Source organism: Lepidochelys olivacea (genome assembly GCF_965140295.1).
Source record: "Lepidochelys olivacea isolate rLepOli2 genome assembly, chromosome: 8".
Lineage (NCBI taxonomy): Eukaryota > Metazoa > Chordata > Testudines > Cheloniidae > Lepidochelys > Lepidochelys olivacea.
This window is the reverse complement of record NC_140418.1, coordinates 30,543,666-30,563,534: the sequence shown is the minus strand read 5'-3', so window position 1 is coordinate 30,563,534 and position 19,869 is coordinate 30,543,666. Positions and strand designations below refer to the sequence as shown.

Below are 19,869 nucleotides of genomic sequence, written 5' to 3'. Positions count from 1 at the left end.
GCGAGAAGGAGCCGTGCGCCTCTCTCACCACCAGAGGGCAGCACGAGAGAGAGAACAAGGCAACAAAAGGAGGCGGCGAGTTGCCCCCGGCGAGGGAGAAAGTTGGGGCCGGCGGGCAGGACGCTGAAGCCTTGGGCGGTTTGGGGGCGCTGCTGCAGCCTGCACGCTCCTGTCTGAAGCCCGGGCCGGGGCCGCTCCCAGCGAGCGGACCCCAAGCCGCAGTGGGGCCGTCGCAGAGCCCGCACCTTTGCCCCCTGCGCTCTGCTGCAGACGGCGCCCCCCCCCGGGTGCCGCCCGGCAGAGCGCCCGGGACAATGGCCATTGCTCGGGGCCACTCCGCGTCCGAAACTTCCACCCCCTCTCTTCCCCGCAAAGTTCAGAACTTTGCCGACGTCAGGGGCTCAGCAGCCAATGAGCGCTGGCCTGGATATTTTGGGAGGAGAGGGGGGAGGAGTGGCCCCCATGGTTCTGGTGTCTGCCTGGCCGCCTTGCGCGCAGTGAATGGGAAGGCGGCCGCCGCGGGAGCCGCGTCCAGTGCCTGCCGATCCCGGGGCTCTGCACAGCGGCCACCCCCAGCGAGGCTGGCCTGGCATGGGAGCGGCGAAGGTGCAGGAGCCAGGGACTGAGTAGCTGGAGCGCTCTGAGATCGCCGCCGTCGCCTCCCCGAGCGGTTACCTGCCCTGCCAGGTTGGGCGATGCGGAGTGGGGCGGGCGCTGTTTGCCGAACCCCCTGATGGATGGTTAGCTCTGTTTACCTGAACTCCCTGCTCCTCTTTCATCTGCGGGCTCCTCTGGCTGGAGCGCTGCTAAACCCCTCGCCTGCTGGTGCCGGTCTGATAACGCTGGGAAACCTGAAAGGCTAAAAGGCACCACGGATCGTAACCCTCCCCCCAGATCTCCCCGGAAGATTGGCTGGTGCTCCAAGGACTCCAGGGGTGCGAGCGGAGATGCGGGGAGAAGTGGGCTCTCTTGGGCTGTGCTGAGAGCTCCTCGCAGCCCTTTGCCCTCTCTGTCGCTGGGGTTTCCCACCTCTGAGGACCGGCTGCCCCTGCATCCTTTTGCACCCTTTGGGGAAGGGATAAGGAGACCATGTTGCCCGGTGGGAGCCGTGCGTCCCTGTGGCTGGGACTGATCCTGGGCTTCTGGAGCTCCGGGGCTTGGATGTCTGTTGGAGGGTGCCCCAATAAATGTACCTGCTCTGCCTCCAATGTGGATTGTCATGGGCTGGGACTGAAAACCGTGCCACGGGGCATTCCCAGGAATGCCGAGAGACTGTAAGTAACACACACTTAGGTTTCCAGAGTACTGTAGGCGCGCTCTTGGTGAGATTCCCCACAGCTGCATATCGGTGCAGACTCGGAGCCCGCACAATCCTAACAGCTTGAATAATCAAGCACAGATTCACGTTTGCAGGGGAGAGGGGGAGGAACCTTTCGGAAGTTACAGCCGCTCTGATCCTGCTTCTATGCTAATCAAGCCTTGTGTGTCAGGTTCTTGTTTCTTGCAGTAACTTAAGTTTAAAATCTTACTGTTGTAGGTTTTGCAGTAACTAGTTTGTTAAGGGCTTCAAAAGTCTGGCCTTGGCACAGACCCGGGTTACCACTGGAAACGCTTCAGGAGATTTAACATATGATTAAAAATCTGGGTGCTTTCACCTTGAGACTAGTATTGATTCCTTCTTGCTTTGTTTCCCAGCACTGTGACTGCATTCCCATGGAAACATCAGCTGCCGGCAGAAATAAAGTAAAATGGATAATAGATTGTATTAAAACAATCTCTGGTTTCTGTCTTAAACTGACAGAGCAAGGCAATGTTACAGGGTAGCCTGTCACTTAGTCCTTAACTCCCCTTATGGTATATCCTAGATATTGCTGTGTGGTGGGGTATTTCAAGCAGCATGAGCTACAATACCTGAGTGCAACAGGAGGAGTTAGGGGCCCTAATGCTTTCTACAGCTTTGTGACCATACACCATAAATGCACGCTTAATCTGCTATCTTGAGGCTAAAGTGTTTTTGTGAATGCCTCAGCTTTCTCATTCTCAAATTAACCCTTACTGGAATGCTGGAGATCCCTTAAAACGAAGTGGAATGTAACTCTGACACTGGTTACTACAGTGCATATGGCATATAGATATTTCACACAATATGTAATGGATATGTGTAGAACTGAACATTTGACAGAACGTCGTTGCAGCTCCATAGTTAGTTGCCAATGATAACCAAACTGAAGTGTAGTTCAGTTTTTTTTAACATTTGAAAAATTAGCTATCCCATACAAAATATACTTCAGTGGTTTGGAACTATTCTACAAACTACACAATTAGTTCAATGTAGGGACTGACTGCCCACCGTATTTCATTTTGGCTATTCATTTCAGTTTATTTAGTGAAAGCTCAGACCCTCAAAGTGTCTTACCTTTCTGGAACTAAAAAATAAGCAGATGAATTGTGACTAAGCAAAAAGTTCTCATGGGCTCAATTCTCAAAGGCTAAGTTTCAGCAAGGGTGAATTGTTAAGAAGGTCATTAATGCTTCCACAAATACAACTCATAATGGAAATATTAACAAGCCCTTTAATGATAGCTGTTCTGTTATCTTACAAACCACACAACTTCCCATCTTCCATACTTGGCAATCCAGCGATACTTTGCAATTTCACAGACAGACCATTTTAACACCAACTGAGCAAACGAATGTGAGGTTTTTTTTTAAAAAATGATTAACATCTATTGTTGCATAAAACTCTGATCTGGAACTTGAGACACTGTTTAGCAGCAGCCTGGAAATCTAGAGAATAGAGTTCAACCTAGTAGCAGAGTACAGAGTCGACAACAGTAACACTAGGTCCATATATTACCCTAAATTCACATGCCCTGCACAACTCATAAACTTGGTGAGATGTGCATATTCTGTATGCAAGATTCAAGGACTAGAAGCTGAAGTGAGTTAAATTTGGGCTAGAAATAAGGTGCAAATATTAACAATAAGGTATTTGACCTTTGGAACAACTTACTGGGGGCATGGTGAATTCGCTATCACTTAAGACATCCAGTCTTGACTTAGACTTTTCTAAAATATATGTTCTAGCTCAGTCACAAGATGTGGGCTTAATGCAGGTATTACTGGGTGAAATTTAATGGCTTGTGCTATGCCAGAGGTCAGGCTAAATTACAATTGTCCCTTCCGGCCATAAATTCTATGAATCTATATGCATGTACAAGTGTTTAATGTACACTAAGTGGTTGTAATATCCAGTATAGATTATAAAACACTAAAGTTTTAATCCTTTACCACGAATGTACTCTCTTATAATAGACTCTTCAAGTTTTATCAGCCTAACTTACCTCAGAAATAAAAACTATTGAAGACCATTTTGCGGAAAATTAATCTTATTGGTGTAATACAGTATCTCAGATGATCTTTGTTATAATGTGTAAATGGAGAGCTTCTTAAGTTATTAATGTAGACTCTAAAATAGCAGGCTATTAACTTGCCACTATTCACTCATGCATAGTATTAACTGATAGCTTGTGAAAGTAACATACAGACTGCAGTGTAATAAGGTTTGAGGACTGTCTAGAAGATGTATATTAGTCTATATTTTTATTACCGCATCCTATCTTCCAGTACCCATTCTTTCGTCAATGTTTTATTCTCCTGATGCTGATAGTATCTTATGAACCATTTGCTGTTTTTGGAGTATCAGCTGAAGTATAACCTTTTCAAAATACTTTGTCTATTTTGAATCCTTATTATTTAAATTGGTATAGTAAACAAACTTTTTTTCTTATGCAAGATTTGGTAATTACGCTAATTTACAAGAACATAAGAATGGCCATAAGCTTTGCATAATGGGTCAGCCCAATGGTCCATCTAGACCGGTATCCAGTCCCTGACCGTACCAAGTGACAGATGCTTTAGAGAGAGTGAGCAGAACGGGAGCACTCTATCAAGTGAACTTGAAATTCACAGATGGAAATAAGGCCTTTTTTGGATATCCTCTGATATCCAAATTCATCAGACCAGGAACTCATTCCAGTGCCTTGTTTTTCCGCCTATTAAATACATGCCTGTTTTCTGTTCACTTAGCCATAAATATTTTATGTATTCAATAATTGCTCAGGGCTTGAAATGTGCTGTTAGAATCTCACTATATCTTACAGCCACCTTAGGCAGTTACCCTCAATCTTAACTTTTCCTGTTTAAATTTCAGAGCCTACTAAGGGGTCCAATTGCCTGAAAAATGACAAGTGAAAGTTGAATGGAGTGATTATATCACTCAGTTTTGTGTGCTCCATGGCAATCTGCTAATTCTGTGCGTGACGTTAGATTGTCTTGATTCGTAAAAACAATGAGGAGTCTGGTGGCACTTTAAAAACTAACAGATTTATTTGGGCATAAGCTTTGCATCTGAAGAAGTGGGTTTTTTACCCAGGAAAACTTATGCCCAAATAAATCTGTTAGTCTTTAAGGTGCCACCGGACTCCTCATTGTTTTTGTGGATACAGACTAATATGGCTACCCCTCTGATTCTTGGTTTGTAGTTTTCTACTCTTTTACTTAATATACTGACTTCTGACTAGTAAAAAAAATGCTTAAATAGCCGTGAAATAATAGTGCTATCACCCAGGTCAGGAAGCAAATAGCTGTGGTTCGTAAGATACTTTGGCAAATGTTGTACTCGTGAGTTTCTTGACAGCTATTTGTACGCCACTGTACTTTACTCCGTATAAAGGGAAGTTTTCATCCTTTCTGCACCCAGGTAAGATATAGGCTGAAAATGCCAGTTGCAGCTTGTTTTTATTTGAAATTTGACAGTAGATCTAACAGCATCACTTAACATACTTCCACACTTAGCTCTTAAAATTCTGGTTTTGCAAACCTTCCAGAATGTTTGGGCCAGTGCAGCCAGGCTAAATATTATTTTAATTTTGTTTTAAAATGAATCCAAATGAAAAATAAACTAAAAATGTAACATTAAGGAGACCGTGAGAAAAGCATTCCACCAAAGAAATAGATGCTTTACACTTGTTCTTTAAAATTAACTAGCACAAATCTACCTTTATCAAGAGAAATGCAAAGTCATTAGATTTTTTTTTTAGTATGATAGTCACTACTTTGACAGTTTTTTTTATAATGTATGTGAAACTTATGCTTTATTTTTTTAATGTCTGGAAATTGCTTCTCTTGGAAAGAAAATTGGTGGTGGTAACTCTTTCCAAGAGCTGCAATCTGCAGAGCAACCAGTGGTCACCAAGATGATATAATCCTGAGGAAAATTGGACTAAACTTTTTACAATTTAATGTTCCATAGTAAATTGTAAAAAAATTGCAGTATCAAATCTAGAGTATAAGCATGGCTGCATTTTACATAATGTCAGCACATTTTATGCTAGTCCCCTTCCCTTAAAGTCTTGTATACATTTAATTTATGCTAGCAGTGTTATATGCAAAGCTAAACAAACACAGCAGAGATTTCAGTGTAATGTATCCATGAAGCAAAGATATGGCTAAATGCAGAGGAAATGATTTGTAGTTGAAATGAAAATATTTGCCGTGAAGCACAGAGTAAACAGATGTTGTGTTTACCTTTTGTACTACAAAAGGAACCTGCAATTGTAATTCTCCTTCTACCCAAAACCTCAGACAAGAACAGGCAACAAAATACAATGGACTCTAAAATAGATTTTTTATTTTTTTTTTAAAGCTTTTTAACCGATGGTCCTTAAAGAAATTTTCTACATGAACAAGTATATCAGTAGCATAGGCAAAGCGTGGCTTGACATCTTTGTTTCTTGGCTTAAGTACATACTGGTAACTTACATATTTAAACAAACATTTAGTCTTTGCAGACTTGCATAACAAAATCCTGAAAAGTGAATGTAACCACATTACAAGCATCCTAAATAATGGAGAAAATTACTTGTTTAAAAATTTTATCAGCCTTTAGCAACTAGCTAAGCACTTTGATCAACTTCTGTAGAGAAGAGTCACTGTGTACAGAAAACAGTAAGTAGTGATATATGTGGCTCCGATGAAGGATTATTGACCTAAGCAAATATTGGTTATTTAGAAATTACATAGCACGTGTAAGGATGTACTTCACATTCAGCTTTTTGGATGTATCTTACTTTACCTAATATTCTATAGGACTATACTTGGTTAACTAACTGAGCTGGTATGCTGTAATCAGTTTCTGGAAGTGCTGTCATTTCCATGTACAATTTCACATTATATTCTATTTTTTTTTCAGTGGAATCTTGACTGGCTGTGACATGTTATGAAGAGGGAGATATTTCTGTAGTTAAAATCTTTAGTTATACAGATAAAATCATTCCCAAGGCCGATTTGTTTTGTGGCATGCTAGTATTCGCTTGTGAATATTGCTTTATTGGAAAATGCCTTTAGCTTCTCTGCTTGTTGGTTAAGTTATCTTTTATATAACGTTCATGAAACCATCATATGATGATGATCTAAAAATTTGACTCTTGACATGCATTTGTGTAGGGAACGGACTTATCTTCTCATACTTATTTGTGGAAGTTGTTTGTAATCTAGTTACAGCATAACTTGTGATTTTGTTTGTGTAGTGCGTGTGAAGAGGGACTCCACTGCTATATCACTTTGGGATGCTGTGAGCTATTCAGGACAGACCATGTCAAACAGTTATGGTGTTGAATTTATTAATTTAATTAGAATGGAAACCTAGATCTGTAATGTAGACTTAACTCTTACAGCACTTTAAATCCATGATTTCAAAGCACATAACACTTAGTCAGTCACCCCAGTTTTACAGATCGGGAGGCTGAGGCTAGGGTGACCAGATACAGGTGTGAAAGATCGGGATACTTTTTTGGGGGGTAGTGGGGAAGAGGGATACAGTTGTGTATATAAGACAAAGCCCCTAATATGGGACTGATCCGATTATATCAGGATATCTGGTCACCCTAGCTGAGGCACATGTGCATTGACTAGTGCACGGTATCAAAGCCAGTCACTGGTCCCATTGAACCATATAAAACCCTTCTACTCCGAATCTGAGGATGTTTAAGATTGAAAAGCGTAGCCAAAATTTACATAGAGCTCCAGATCTAGCTTCTGTTAGGTATGATGTTTGAGCACATGTGGTTCCTCAACAGTCAGTGTCGTCTCCTCCTCCTGTTAAATAGTAAGTTTTTTGGTGGCATATTACTATTCTGAATTGGTAGAGCAAAGTTTTTGTTTCACTTTCCATAGCAAGGCTAATCACTCTCCTACACGATGCTTGAGTAGCTGATTCAAGTATGTTGATATTTAGGAGCAATTTGGAAGTTTAGTCATCAGCATACTATGGAATTTTTTCATGTGGTCTGTGGTTTCTGTTGTATAAATATATTATTGTGGTGGTCTTGGCCTGAGTGAATGGAACTGCGAGGTTGCACTGGCTTGTAATACTTCTCAGGCTATTCAGCTTTGTTTGTCACATCACTTACTCCAAGCTCCTTTCTTCAATACTTCTGTATTGCTGCAGACCATTTTTTAAAATATATGCAAATATTTAAAATATATTGATTATCAGATTAACATTCTGACTTTCAAGAAGTCTTACCTCTAATGATAATTATTAACTTATGTATATACCAGTAGTGTACAAAAGCCTCAGTCAAGACCCATTGTACTAGGTCATTTGCCAGTAAGGGGAGACAGTTTGTGTTTAGAAGAACCTGCTATTTAAAGTCCTGATCAAAAAACGAACAAACCTTTGCCTAATTTTACTCGCATGTCTTTGCCTTCCTAATTTAATGGAACTGCTCATGTGCATACAGTAAAGCATGTGCATGTTTGCTGGATCATGGTCTCACTATATTATAGTTGCTTATTGCCTGAACAATGGAAGGGGAAGGATGACGAAGGTAGCAACCACAATATCGGTTATTACGTGGTCTGGAAATGTGCACAACTTTTGCACTCTCTTGTCAGATGCTGAAACTTTAATGGTCTCCTAATGCCAACAGCAGATCAGAGATGGTCTGTCATCTTGGGTATCTCTGTTACAGAAGGATGGGTGAAAAGTTAACTTAGAAACAGTAGATAATAATAAAGTAGGGATGATACTTGTGGGCTTATATTATTTTTATTTCCTTCACCCCATCATGCTTTAAAGCCCCTTTAGTCTTTTAAAGCTAAGCTCATACCAAAGACATTGCTGAAAGAAGTACAGCAAAAAAGGCCAAGAGGCTATCTTTGCAAAAAAAGCTATTCCGTCTTTTTTTTCCTTAGGCATATCCAATAATTTAAACGGTGCGTACGCTGCTTTTTTTAGCACTGGCTTGAGAAAATGAGGCTGAAGCAGAGCAGGCCACTGGTCTTCTCTGATGTGTATGCAAGGCATGCATTGCAAACTCTAGGATTCAAAAAATGTGATCCAACTGGTGGTCCATGGGCCAGATCCAGCCCTTGGGACAATTCTGTCCGGCCCCTGAATGCGCATTGTAGAGCAAAATGGCATCCTTTGCACAGCATGACCTTGCACGTGCAGTGCATGCAAGGTCATACTATGCAGAGGATGCCATTTTGGACCACCTAAGTCACGCAAGGGAGAATTGTGTGCTTCACTAAAAATGTCAAAGCACCCCACTGAAGCAGGCTAAAGTTACCTGCTGAAGCCCTTTCAGACCTATTCTGACTGATGGCACTGACAAAAAAAAAAAAAAAAAAAAAAAACTTTTTCCTAATGGCCTGGTTTCAAAATGAGTTTTAAAATATCTGCATTATCGCCAGTATCCATATGAAAATACCTACAGTAACTGGACATTGTACAAGGCAGGAAAAACTTGACTAGCATTTAAGTAATGTAAATAAGGATCCAGTCATTATTCAGTAGTTTGGTATTTGCTGTAACAACATTAATCACTATGGATTAATTTGAGCATCATATGGATATAGTCAGTAATTGTACAGGATTACCAGCATAATTTAGCTATTTAATGTACCATAATTTTCAAGCATTGATCATGGTATTGACACTGACATCCAACATTAGTATTTCTTGGATGACCCTTCTGGATGGCTAAAATATTCTGAGTTTGTCTACATGGCCTTGTCATTTGGACTTTCGGGGTATAAATTGCAGCGTGCATTAGCATTCAGTGCTTTAACTCCCCTGTGTGGACATTACAGGTGTGAACTAAAAGGTACCTTGTTTATGTTAATGTGGTACTCTTTAACAGGACAGCGTTAATGTGAACTAAGTGCTTTTAGCTGGCACCCCAGCATAGCCATGGGTATGTCAGAGAACAGCATACTAGTGCACGCTGCAGATCACACCTTTCTAATCCAAGCTGTGGAGCTGTGTAGACATAACCTCAGGTTTCCAGATAGTGGCAGGGGAACGGGGACACCATATAAACCATGTAACAAAAGCCAGTAAACAGGAGTTTAACAGCTTAAGTCTGAGTATGGCAAATATCACACACTTTAGCTTATGAGCATGTTCCGGAGACTGAGTCAGGATGTGATGCCTCCTAGGAGCTGCTAGCTCAAGTGACCCAAGGTTTAGTTGTTCCAGGTCCCTTTACGTAGTTCCAGTTACCCAGAGTGCCTCATTTCCTTTGGCTGCCCGCTTTTGCACCTGGTCCTGGAAATGAACAGCAGCTGGGCTGGCCTAGGCCTAATGGCAGCCATTTCTCGTGAATAGGATATTTAAGAGGAATCCAGCTTCTCTCATTTCTGCATCAAGATGAGGAGAGGAAGCCACTGCTTAAGATCTTGGCTTTTCCCTGGGCTCACTGGATATACACACAGGCCTATAAAAAGGAAAACAAAATGCTTGTATGCAACTTAAATACATCAGGCTCTCCTTCTGGTCACAGCTGTACTGTTATCCAACTCTTCCCCGCCAATGCTGCTGTAACTTTCTAACAACATTTCTGGAAACTGGGATGTTCCATCCAGCTCTAGTTTTTCAACTTTGGCTGAACACAACACTGAACTTTTATTTAGCATTTAAAGTTCATGTAAATACCTTATTCCTTGTGCTTTGAAAATATTTAATTCTGAACTATTTTGACAAAACTGGAAAACTAATTCCAAGTTCTCAAAGCCCACCTGGAAAAGGGTGATTTTGTTTTTCCTGCCTGACTTCCTCTCTGTAATTCCACACCAACAAATGAGTTGCATAATCTTAAATTCCTATTTTTCAGAGATTTGAGCTGCTTAACTCCAAGTTATGCAACTCTTTGCATCCTCCTCTAACATAATTCCATCCTGCTAACACCTCAGTTTGTAGACCACTTCCCTGCAGTTAAAAGGGATGGTTCTAGAATGCTCACCACAGTGCTGAGGTGAATAAGAGGAAAGATTTCTTTTTGCCTAAGGCTTGTTTTGAGGCTACAATCAGTCCCTCCCCACACCAAAACCACTGAAGTATCTAAAAATGTTGTCATATCACCAGACCTATGAAGCATCTGACAAAAGTGCCTCACAAATAGCCTAGCCTAAGTGGAAAAAATAGCCTCAGTTTCTCTTATTTGTTCATGCTCTCCAGTGGGCCTCAATTGGATGAGGTACTTGAGTTTGAGCTCCATCTACAGCTCTCTTTCTCTCTGAGGGGGCTGGAGAGATGTGCTTGTGATAGCCAACACTAATCATTTTAAGCCTCTTATGCTGCTCTTCAGCAATCCCCCCACTGGCCTTTCTTCTCTTTCTGAGACTGTTGCACGTCAGGGAGAGCAGGCAGTCTTATTCACCTCCATCTACAGTGAAAATAGCTTCAGCCCCCAGATCACTGCTACTTGAAGGCAAAAAAGACATTGAAGATGGCACAAGGAATTACTGAGTGTGCATGGGTGTGAACGGTTGACAGTTCATGAAGATGCTGGCCTGGTGGTAGGATGGCCATGTAAGCCTCCTGAATAGACAGTAGAGGACTGCCCTATTTGCTTCTAATCACACTAGAGAAGATAGTAAGCTTCCCCCTCCTGCTCCCAACATATGAGTCAGCAGGGAGCTGAGGCCTTCATGGGGTGGGCTCAGGAGAGGAAGATAGAATGGGTATGGGGCTTGTTAGGGCCTTCAGGGGCATTATTTTTAGCAAATTTCAGACACTTGTCTTTTAAGTCCAAAAAGTCACAGCATTGCAAACTCTAGCTTTCAATATCTGGTTTAGAACTGTACTCCCTGAAGCTGGATGACTTGGAGATTCATTAATTTACTCTAAGGGAAAAAGATGAGCCAGCTAGTTTTGTGGATGGACATTCATATAAACTTACATCAGACACTGAGCACTTTAACTAGAAAGTAACAAGTAACTAGTTAAAGCATGATGAAAGCAAAGTTATAGCTGAGTACTTGCACATACTGGTAACCACTGAGGGTGGATTGCCTTTTCCTGATCCCAGCCGCCTTCTTCCTGCCTCTTCCTCTCCGTTGCCATGGCTAGTAAGAAATTACTAATAAAACTGATCTTGTTGTGTTATATCACTGTACCTGTATAATCTATTAATATGTTGCCCTGTTAGGGTGACCAGATGTCCCGATTTTATAGGAACAGTCCCAATTTTGGGGGGCTTTGTCTTATATAGGTGCCTATTACCCCCCACCCCCGTCCTGATTTTTCATACTTGCTGACTGGTCACCCTATGCCCTGTACCTTTTCCTTAAGACATGAATGAGTAAAACACTGAGGGCTATAACAAGAATTTTTAATCGCACATTCACTCTTAAAGGCTTTATATGCTTTTAACTGAATGCACACTAATTAGTATGCAAAACCACCAGATTACATTTAAGTAATCTATCATCAATAGATAGCTGCCAACAGAACTGGATTAACATTGGGAAAACCTCTGATTTTTTTGAGCCCTGGTAGTTAATGATCAGCTTGTGGCTTGGCTGTTTTTAATGGCTTTTAGGGCTTACATGGGTATGACTTTCATGTTCCTGGAAAAACTGATGTTGACATCACAAAATGGCTGCCACTGTTGACTATTTGGTGTGCTTGGTGTTGGTGTGTAGTCTCAAAAGCTAAAGAATAGGTGGGAAATTGTTCAAAAGTTAATTAAATATAGAATTCTCACTAAAAGTCATTAGGACTTGGATGCTTAACTCAAAACTAACTGCCTTGTTGTCTTTGAAAATCTCACCCTGACCTTGCATAGATGATATTACTCTGATCCCCTAGTCATAGTCACTTTCTAGAACATATGCCGGACAAACTGAAGGAATTTAAATTACTGAGTGTACATATTATGAGTGTACATACTCTTCTAAATAGAGAGCTTCTGGCTTCAGGACTTTAGAACAGGCATGTTTCACCAGCAATAAATGAATAGTGAAAAATACAAAATGCTTTGCTTCCTCCAAAGGGTGAGTGATTAGCTAGGCCCACTGTGCTAGTTTCAGGAAATTCCTATTCTGTGATGACCTTAGAGCAAGGCTGGAATAAAGAAGAGATGTTGTCACAAAGCACCAGGCCTGTAAGAAAAATTGTTGCAAATATATTTTGACTAATCCTTCTTAATGACACAAATATGTGGCAACTTTAGCACATAATCAAATCAGTGCATGTGGGACCTGAAAAACACATGGGACAATATTGATAAGAGAACTTCATTTTGAAGGGAGTTCCTGTGTCTTCATGTGTAGCTGACATGCCTAATGGAAGTTGTGCATTGTATATAATATTTAAATTGCAATATAGCAGTGACCTTGCTTTAGGAACTTTTATTAAATTGTCACTTTATTCATAAAGTTAAATTATTATTATGTTGAAGGAGAGAGGTTTTGCTTTGAATCTTCTTGAAATGTCTGGATGCAATGTCTTTTGAAGTTATTCTCTTTTCTTCTCTTAAAAACTGGCCAGGGTACTCGCTCCATAGCAGTCCTCTGGTTAGTTAGCCATGTAAAATGGGCAGTCTGCTCAAACTGGGTTGGTTAGCTGTACTAAACAATGTTCTGGGTGGTGGAAGGAGATGTGTTCAGATTCCATCTAGTGCTCCTCAAAAGTGGTAGCTGCAGATTTGAGATAGTGGCGTAGTAAGTATTTCAGATGGAAAGCAGACTCTGGAGGACTGAGGGAGTCACATTTACATAAGATAATTGTATGCTGATGAGTGAAGAAACAGTAACAGAGAACACATTTTGTAGGAGATAGCTGTGGTATGTGTAGGGGGGTGGGGGAAAGGAAGAGAGGACAATTCCATAAGGAGGGGAGAAAGCAGGACCAAGTCATGGCAGTGAAGTGAGTCAGTTCTTGAAGTGCAGAACGGAAATCAGAGCCTTGTTTTTCTATAAATGGAAATGAGTGTTCAGAGAGGTGAGGTCCAAGAAGCAAAGACCATTGGGGAGGAAAGAGGGAGGGGGGTGGAAGTCCCTTGGATAAGAACACACAAGATTTTAACAGTGAGAAGGCCCCTCATTTTGAGCGGGTTTAAGTACATGGTGTTTTTTAAATTACTTCATGCCACAAGATAGAAAATGCTGTACTATATTTAGATAGTATTTATTCCAATGAGTTTTTGAATAACTGCCCATGTGCATTTATGAATTACTAGAAACCTTGCAAAATGTATGGCTCTTTGGGGTCTCACATTTCATGAAATAATTCCAAATTTTGGTGAGACTGCCATTACTTTTTAAATTAAACAAACAACAAAAAAATATTGCTTTCAATGAAGATTGCCCTGCAGTCCCTAAATGTAGAACAGCAGCTCAATGCAAAACCGTTTCATAAGCAAGAATGGTTACGATAACATGTCATGCCAAATGTGAGTGCAATTTAAGTAGCCTGTGGGAAACCAATCTTGTTTACAATAACTTCTGTTGCATGGTGGAATTTAAAGTTGACTTAATACACACAGAAGTGTGCTGTAAAATAGGTCAGATCAGCATCTTTCCACCAAGCAGCCAAACCAAAAATGGAGGGCAGAGGGAGTTCAAGGGAAGAAGCCACAGGAAAGACATTAGGATTCATGGGGATTTAACATTACTCTATGAATAACTGGCACAGTAGTAGAGAATTTTTCATCATTTCAGTTTACTTATTAAAACTCTTCAGTCATTACTCTGGACAGTTGTTTTCTAGCTGCTTGCTTTCTAGGAGGCATATCTCCATGTACTCCTAGAGATGAATGCAAGCGCTCTATGAAGAGTTCTAAGCCAACGTGTGGGTTAAAGTCAGAGAGTGCCAAGGCTCAGCCCTGAAGTTGACAGAAAGCGTCTTCATTTATTGATGATGGTTTCATATTGAAAAATGCAATACTGAACAGGCATTACAACTACAACTAGTGAAATATTAGTCATCAGTATGAACCTTTTGTGTTAGAGCATAATTCACAAAAGGATCCTGATTTCTTCACTGAGTTAAACTTAGGCACCCAATCGTTAATAATTTTGCTATGAAGGTTTAGAGGGAAGGATGAAATGGTGGCCCCATGGAACACAGCAATACATCTTTTGCTAAATTTTAAGGCAGTAGCTAAAGAAATGCTCTTCATAATTATACAATGGTCCAACACATCAAGGAACATAAAATGGCTTTACAGTTCTTCACAGAAAGCCTTTCTCTACCCATCCCATTCAGTCATGAACTTCACAAAAAGCATTGGTGTCTCATTTCCTGCTGCATTAATTTCAAAGTTCTCATTCTCAAGGCTGTGCACCACTCCTCCACTGCTTGCCTCTACTCTGCTATTCTACCCTTCTAATCCTTTGAGTTCTGTCCGATCCTTTCTTGCTGGCTCTTCAAGTTGCTGATTCTCCTTTATGTTCCAAGCATCTTTCTGAGGTTCTTCAAGTCCCTGTTTAAATTCTACTGCTTTTGAGAAACCTTCCTATGTTAACCCCATGTTTGATGTCACTAAATTGTTCAACACATTCTATTTAAGCTCTTGGGCACAGAAACCTTGTCCCCATTGTTGTGCTTGCAAACACACTTAACCTCACATCAATGTTTAACATATTCTAAGAAATCCTTGACACGGATTGGGAAGGATAAGCAATTCCTATTCATAATGAGTAGTAATGTAACCTTACATTTAAATGACATATGTGCTTTGAGGACTGGGGTGTGGGGTGCAGAGATATTATCTTAGAGAATTGAATCTTGACTTCAACTTACCTTCTTTATTCACTAACAAAGTATCCTTAAATGAAATTAATTCAATACATGTGAGTGTATGTGAATTCACTAAGGGTATGTCTACACTACGAAATTTGGTCGAATTTATAGAAGTCGGTTTTTTAGAAATCGGTTTTATATATTCGAGTGTGTGTGTCCCCACAGAAAATGCTCTAAGTGCATTAAGTGCATTAACTCGGCGGAGCGCTTCCACAGTACCGAGGCTAGAGTCGACTTCCGGAGCGTTGCACTGTGGGTAGCTATCCCACAGTTCCCTCAGTCTCCGCTGCCCATTGGAATTCTGGGTTGAGATCCCAATGCCTGATGGGGCTAAAACATTGTCGCGGGTGGTTCTGGGTACATATCGTCAGGCCCCCGTTCCCTCCCTCCCCCCGTGAAAGCAAGGGCAGACAATCATTTCGCGCCTTTTTTCCTGAGTTACCTGTGCAGACGCCATACCACGGCAAGCATGGAGCCAGCTCAGGTAACCGTCACCCTATGTCTCCTGGGTGCTGGCAGACGCGGTACGGCATTGCTACACAGTAGCAGCAACCCCTTGCCTTGTGGCAGCAGACGGTACAGTATGACTGGTAGCCGTCATCGTCATGTCTGAGGTGCTCCTGGTCGCCTCTGTGAGGTCGATCAGGAGCGCCTGGGCAGACATGGGCGCAGGGACTAAATTTGGAGTGACTTGAGCAGGTCATTCTCTTTAGTCCTGCAGTCAGTCCTATTGAACCATCTTATGGTGAGCGGGCAGGCGATACGGACTGCTAGCAGTCGTACTGTACCATCTTCTGCCGAGCAGCCATGAGATGTGGATGGCATGCAGTCCTTCTGCACCGTCTGCTGCCAGCCAAAGATGTAAAAGATAGATGGAGTGGATCAAAACAAGAAATAGACCAGATTTGTTTTGTACTCATTTGCTTCCCCCCCTCCCCTGTCTAGGGGACTCATTCTTCTAGATCACACTGCAGTCACTTACAGAGAAGGTGCAGCGAGGTAAATCTAGCCATGTATCAATCAGAGGCCAGGCTAACCTTCTTGTTCCAATAAGGACAATAACTTAGGTGCACCATTTCTTATTGGAACCCTCCGTGAAGTCCTGCCTGAAATACTCCTTGATGTAAAGCCACCCCCTTTGTTGATTTTAGCTCCCTGAAGCCAACCCTGTAAGCGCCCCTCCCAGCGTCAGAGCAATGGCAAACAATCGGGCATCTGAGAGTGCTGTCCAGAGCAGTCACAATGGAGCACTCTGATGGGGCTAAAACATTGTCGCGGGTGGTTCTGGGTACGTGTCGTCAGGTCCCCGTTCCCTCCCTCCCTCCGTGAAAGCAAGGGCAGACAATCATTTCGCGCCTTTTTTCCTGAGTTACCTGTGCAGACGCCATACCACGGCAAGCATGGAGCCAGCTCAGGTAACCGTCACCCTATGTCTCCTGGGTGCTGGCAGACGTGGTACGGCTTTGCTGCACAGTAGCAGCAACCCATTGCCTTCTGGCAGCAGACGGTGCAATACGATTGGTAGTCGTCCTTGTCGTGTCCGAGGTGCTCCTGGCCACGTCGGCTGGGAGCGCCTGGGCAGACATGGGCGCAGGGACTAAATTTGGAGTGACTTGACCCAGGTCATTCTCTTTAGTCCTGCAGTCAGTCCTATTGAATCGTCTTATGGTGAGCGGGCAGGCGATACGGACTGCTAGCAGTCGTACTGTACCATCTTCTGCCAGGCAGGCAAGAGATGAGGATTGCTAGCAGTCGTATTGTACCATCTTATGCCAGGCAGGCAAGAGATGAAGATGGCTAGCAGTCGTACTGTACCATCTTCTGCCGAGCAGCCATGAGATGTGGATGGCATGCAGTCCTTCTGCACCGTCTGCTGCCAGCCAAAGATGTAAAAGATAGATGGAGTGGGTCAGAACAAGAAATAGACCAGATTTGTTTTGTACTCATTTGCCTCCTCCCCTGTCTAGATCACACTGCAGTCACTCACAGAGAAGGTGCAGCGAGGTAAATCTAGCCATGTATCAATCAGAGGCCAGGCTAACCTCCTTGTTCCAATAACAACGATAACTTAGGTGCACCATTTCTTATTGGAACCCTCCGTGCAGTCCTGCCTGAAATACTCCTTGATGTACAGGCACACCCTTTGTTGATTTTAGCTCCCTGAAGCCAACCCTGTAAGCCATGTCGTCAGTCGCCCCTCCCTCCGTCAGAGCAACGGCAGACAATCGTTCCGCGCCTTTTTTCTGTGCGGACGCCATACCAAGGCAAGCATGGAGGCCGCTGAGCTCATTTTGGCAATTAGGAGCACATTAACCACCACACGCATTATCCAGCAGTATATGCAGCACCAGAACATGGCAACGCGATACCGGGTGAGGAGGCGACGTCAGCGCGGTCCCGTGAGTGATCAGGACATGGACACAGATTTCTCTGAAAGCATGGGCCCTGCCAATGCATGCATCATGGTGCTAATGGGGCAGGTTCATGCTGTGGAACGCCGATTCTGGGCTCGGGAAACAAGCACAGACTGGTGGGACCGCATAGTGTTGCAGGTCTGGGACGATTCCCAGTGGCTGCGAAACTTTCGCATGCGTAGGGGCACTTTCATGGAACTTTGTGACTTGCTTTCCCCTGCCCTGAAGCGCATGAATACCAAGATGAGAGCAGCCCTCACAGTTGAGAAGCGAGTGGCGATAGCCCTGTGGAAGCTTGCAACGCCAGACAGCTACCGGTCAGTTGGGAATCAATTTGGAGTGGGCAAATCTACTGTGGGGCTGCTGTGATGCAAGTAGCTCACGCAATCAAAGATCTGCTGATATCAAGAGTAGTGACCCTGGGAAATGTGCAGGTCATAGTGGATGGCTTTGCTGCAATGGGATTCCCTAACTGTGGTGGGGCTATAGACGGAACCCATATCCCTATCTTGGCACCGGAGCACCAAGCCGCCGAGTACATAAACCGCAAAGGGTACTTTTCGATAGTGCTGCAAGCTCTGGTGGATCACAAGGGACGTTTCACCAACATCAACGTGGGATGGCCGGGAAAGGTGCATGATGCTCGCATCTTCAGGAACTCTGGTCTGTTTCAAAAGCTGCAGGAAGGGACTTTATTCCCAGACCAGAAAATAACTGTTGGGGATGTTGAAATGCCTATATGTATCCTTGGGGACCCAGCCTACCCCTTAATGCCATGGCTCATGAAGCCGTACACAGGCAGCCTGGACAGTAGTCAGGAGCTGTTCAACTACAGGCTGAGCAAGTGCAGAATGGTGGTAGAATGTGCATTTGGACGTTTAAAGGCGCGCTGGCGCAGTTTACTGACTCGCTTAGACCTCAGCGAAACCAATATTCCCACTGTTATTACTGCTTGCTGTGTGCTCCACAATATCGGTGAGAGTAAGGGGGAGACGTTTATGGCGGGGTGGGAGGCTGAGGCAAATAGCCTAGCTGCTGGTTACGCGCAGCCAGACACCAGGGCGGTTAGAAGAGCACAGGAGGGCGCGGTACGCATCAGAGAAGCTTTGAAAACCAGTTTCATGACTGGCCAGGCTACGGTGTGAAAGTTCTGTTTGTTTCTCCTTGCTGAAACCCCCCGCCCCTTGGTTCACTCTACATCCCTGTAAGATAACCACCCTCCCCTCCTCCCTTTAATCATTGCTTGCAGAGGCAATAAAGTCATTTCTGCTTCACAGTCATGCATTTGTTATTCATTCATCACACAAATAGGGAGATGACTACCAAGGTATCCCAGGAGGGGTGGTGGAGGAGGGAAGGAAAATGCCACACAGCACTTTAAGCACAGCACTTTAAAAGTTTACAACTTTAAAATTTATTGAATGCCAGCCTTCTTTTTTTTGGGCAATCCTCTGTGGCGGAGTGGCTGGTTGGCCGGAGGCCCCCCCACCGCGTTCTTGGGCGTCTGGGTGTGGAGGCTATGGAAGTTGGGGAGGAGGGCGGTTGGTTACAGAGGGGCAGCAGTGGCAGTCTATGCTCCAGCTGCCTTTGCTGCAGCTCAACCATACACTGGAGCATACTGGTTTGGTCCTGCAGCAGCCTCAGCATTGAATCCTGCCTCCTCTCATCACGCTGCCGCCACATTTGAGCTTCAGCCCTGTCTTCAGCCCGCCACTTACTCTCTTCAGCCCTCCACCTCTCCTCCCGGTCATTTTGTGCTTTCCTGCACTCTGACATTATTTGCCTCCACGCATTCGTCTGTGCTCTGTCAGTGTGGGAGGACAGCATGAGCTCGGAGAACATTTCATCGCGAGTGCGTTTTTTTTTCTTTCTAAGCTTCACTAGCCTCTGGGAAGGAGAAGATCCTGTGATCATTGAAACACATGCAGCTGGTGGAGAAAAAAAAAGGGACAGCGGTATTTAAAAAGACACATTTTATAAAACAGTGGCTACACTCTTTCAGGGTAAACCTTGCTGTTAACATTACATACATAGCACATGTGCTTTCGTTACAAGGTCGCATTTTGCCTCCTCCCACCGCGTGACTACCCCCTCAACCTTCCCCCCTCCCTGTGGCTAACAGCGGGGAACATTTCTGTTTAGCCACAGGCAAACAGCCCAGCAGGAATGGGCTCCTCTGAGTGTCCCCTGAAGAAAAGCACTCTATTTCAACCAGGTGACCATGAATTATATCTCACTCTCCTGAGGATAACACAGAGAGATAAAGAACGGATTTTGGTTGAATGCCAGCAAACATACACTGCAATGCTTTGTTCTACAGTGATTCCCGAGTACGTGTTACTGGCCTGGAGTGGTAAA

The 19,869-nt window shown here is 43.4% G+C and overlaps 1 protein-coding gene across 1 annotated transcript in view; it reads left to right on the top strand.

The window, feature by feature from the left end:
• The first annotated feature begins 491 nt into the window (after positions 1 to 491).
• Positions 492 to 19,869, top strand: part of SLIT3 (slit guidance ligand 3) — an 810,486-nt gene continuing 791,108 nt past the window's right edge. The window contains exon 1 of the mRNA XM_084636935.1: positions 492 to 1,274. Within this exon, the coding sequence (XP_084493061.1) occupies positions 1,090 to 1,274 (185 nt within the window). The 5' untranslated portion in view covers positions 492 to 1,089. The remainder of the gene's footprint in view (positions 1,275 to 19,869) is intronic.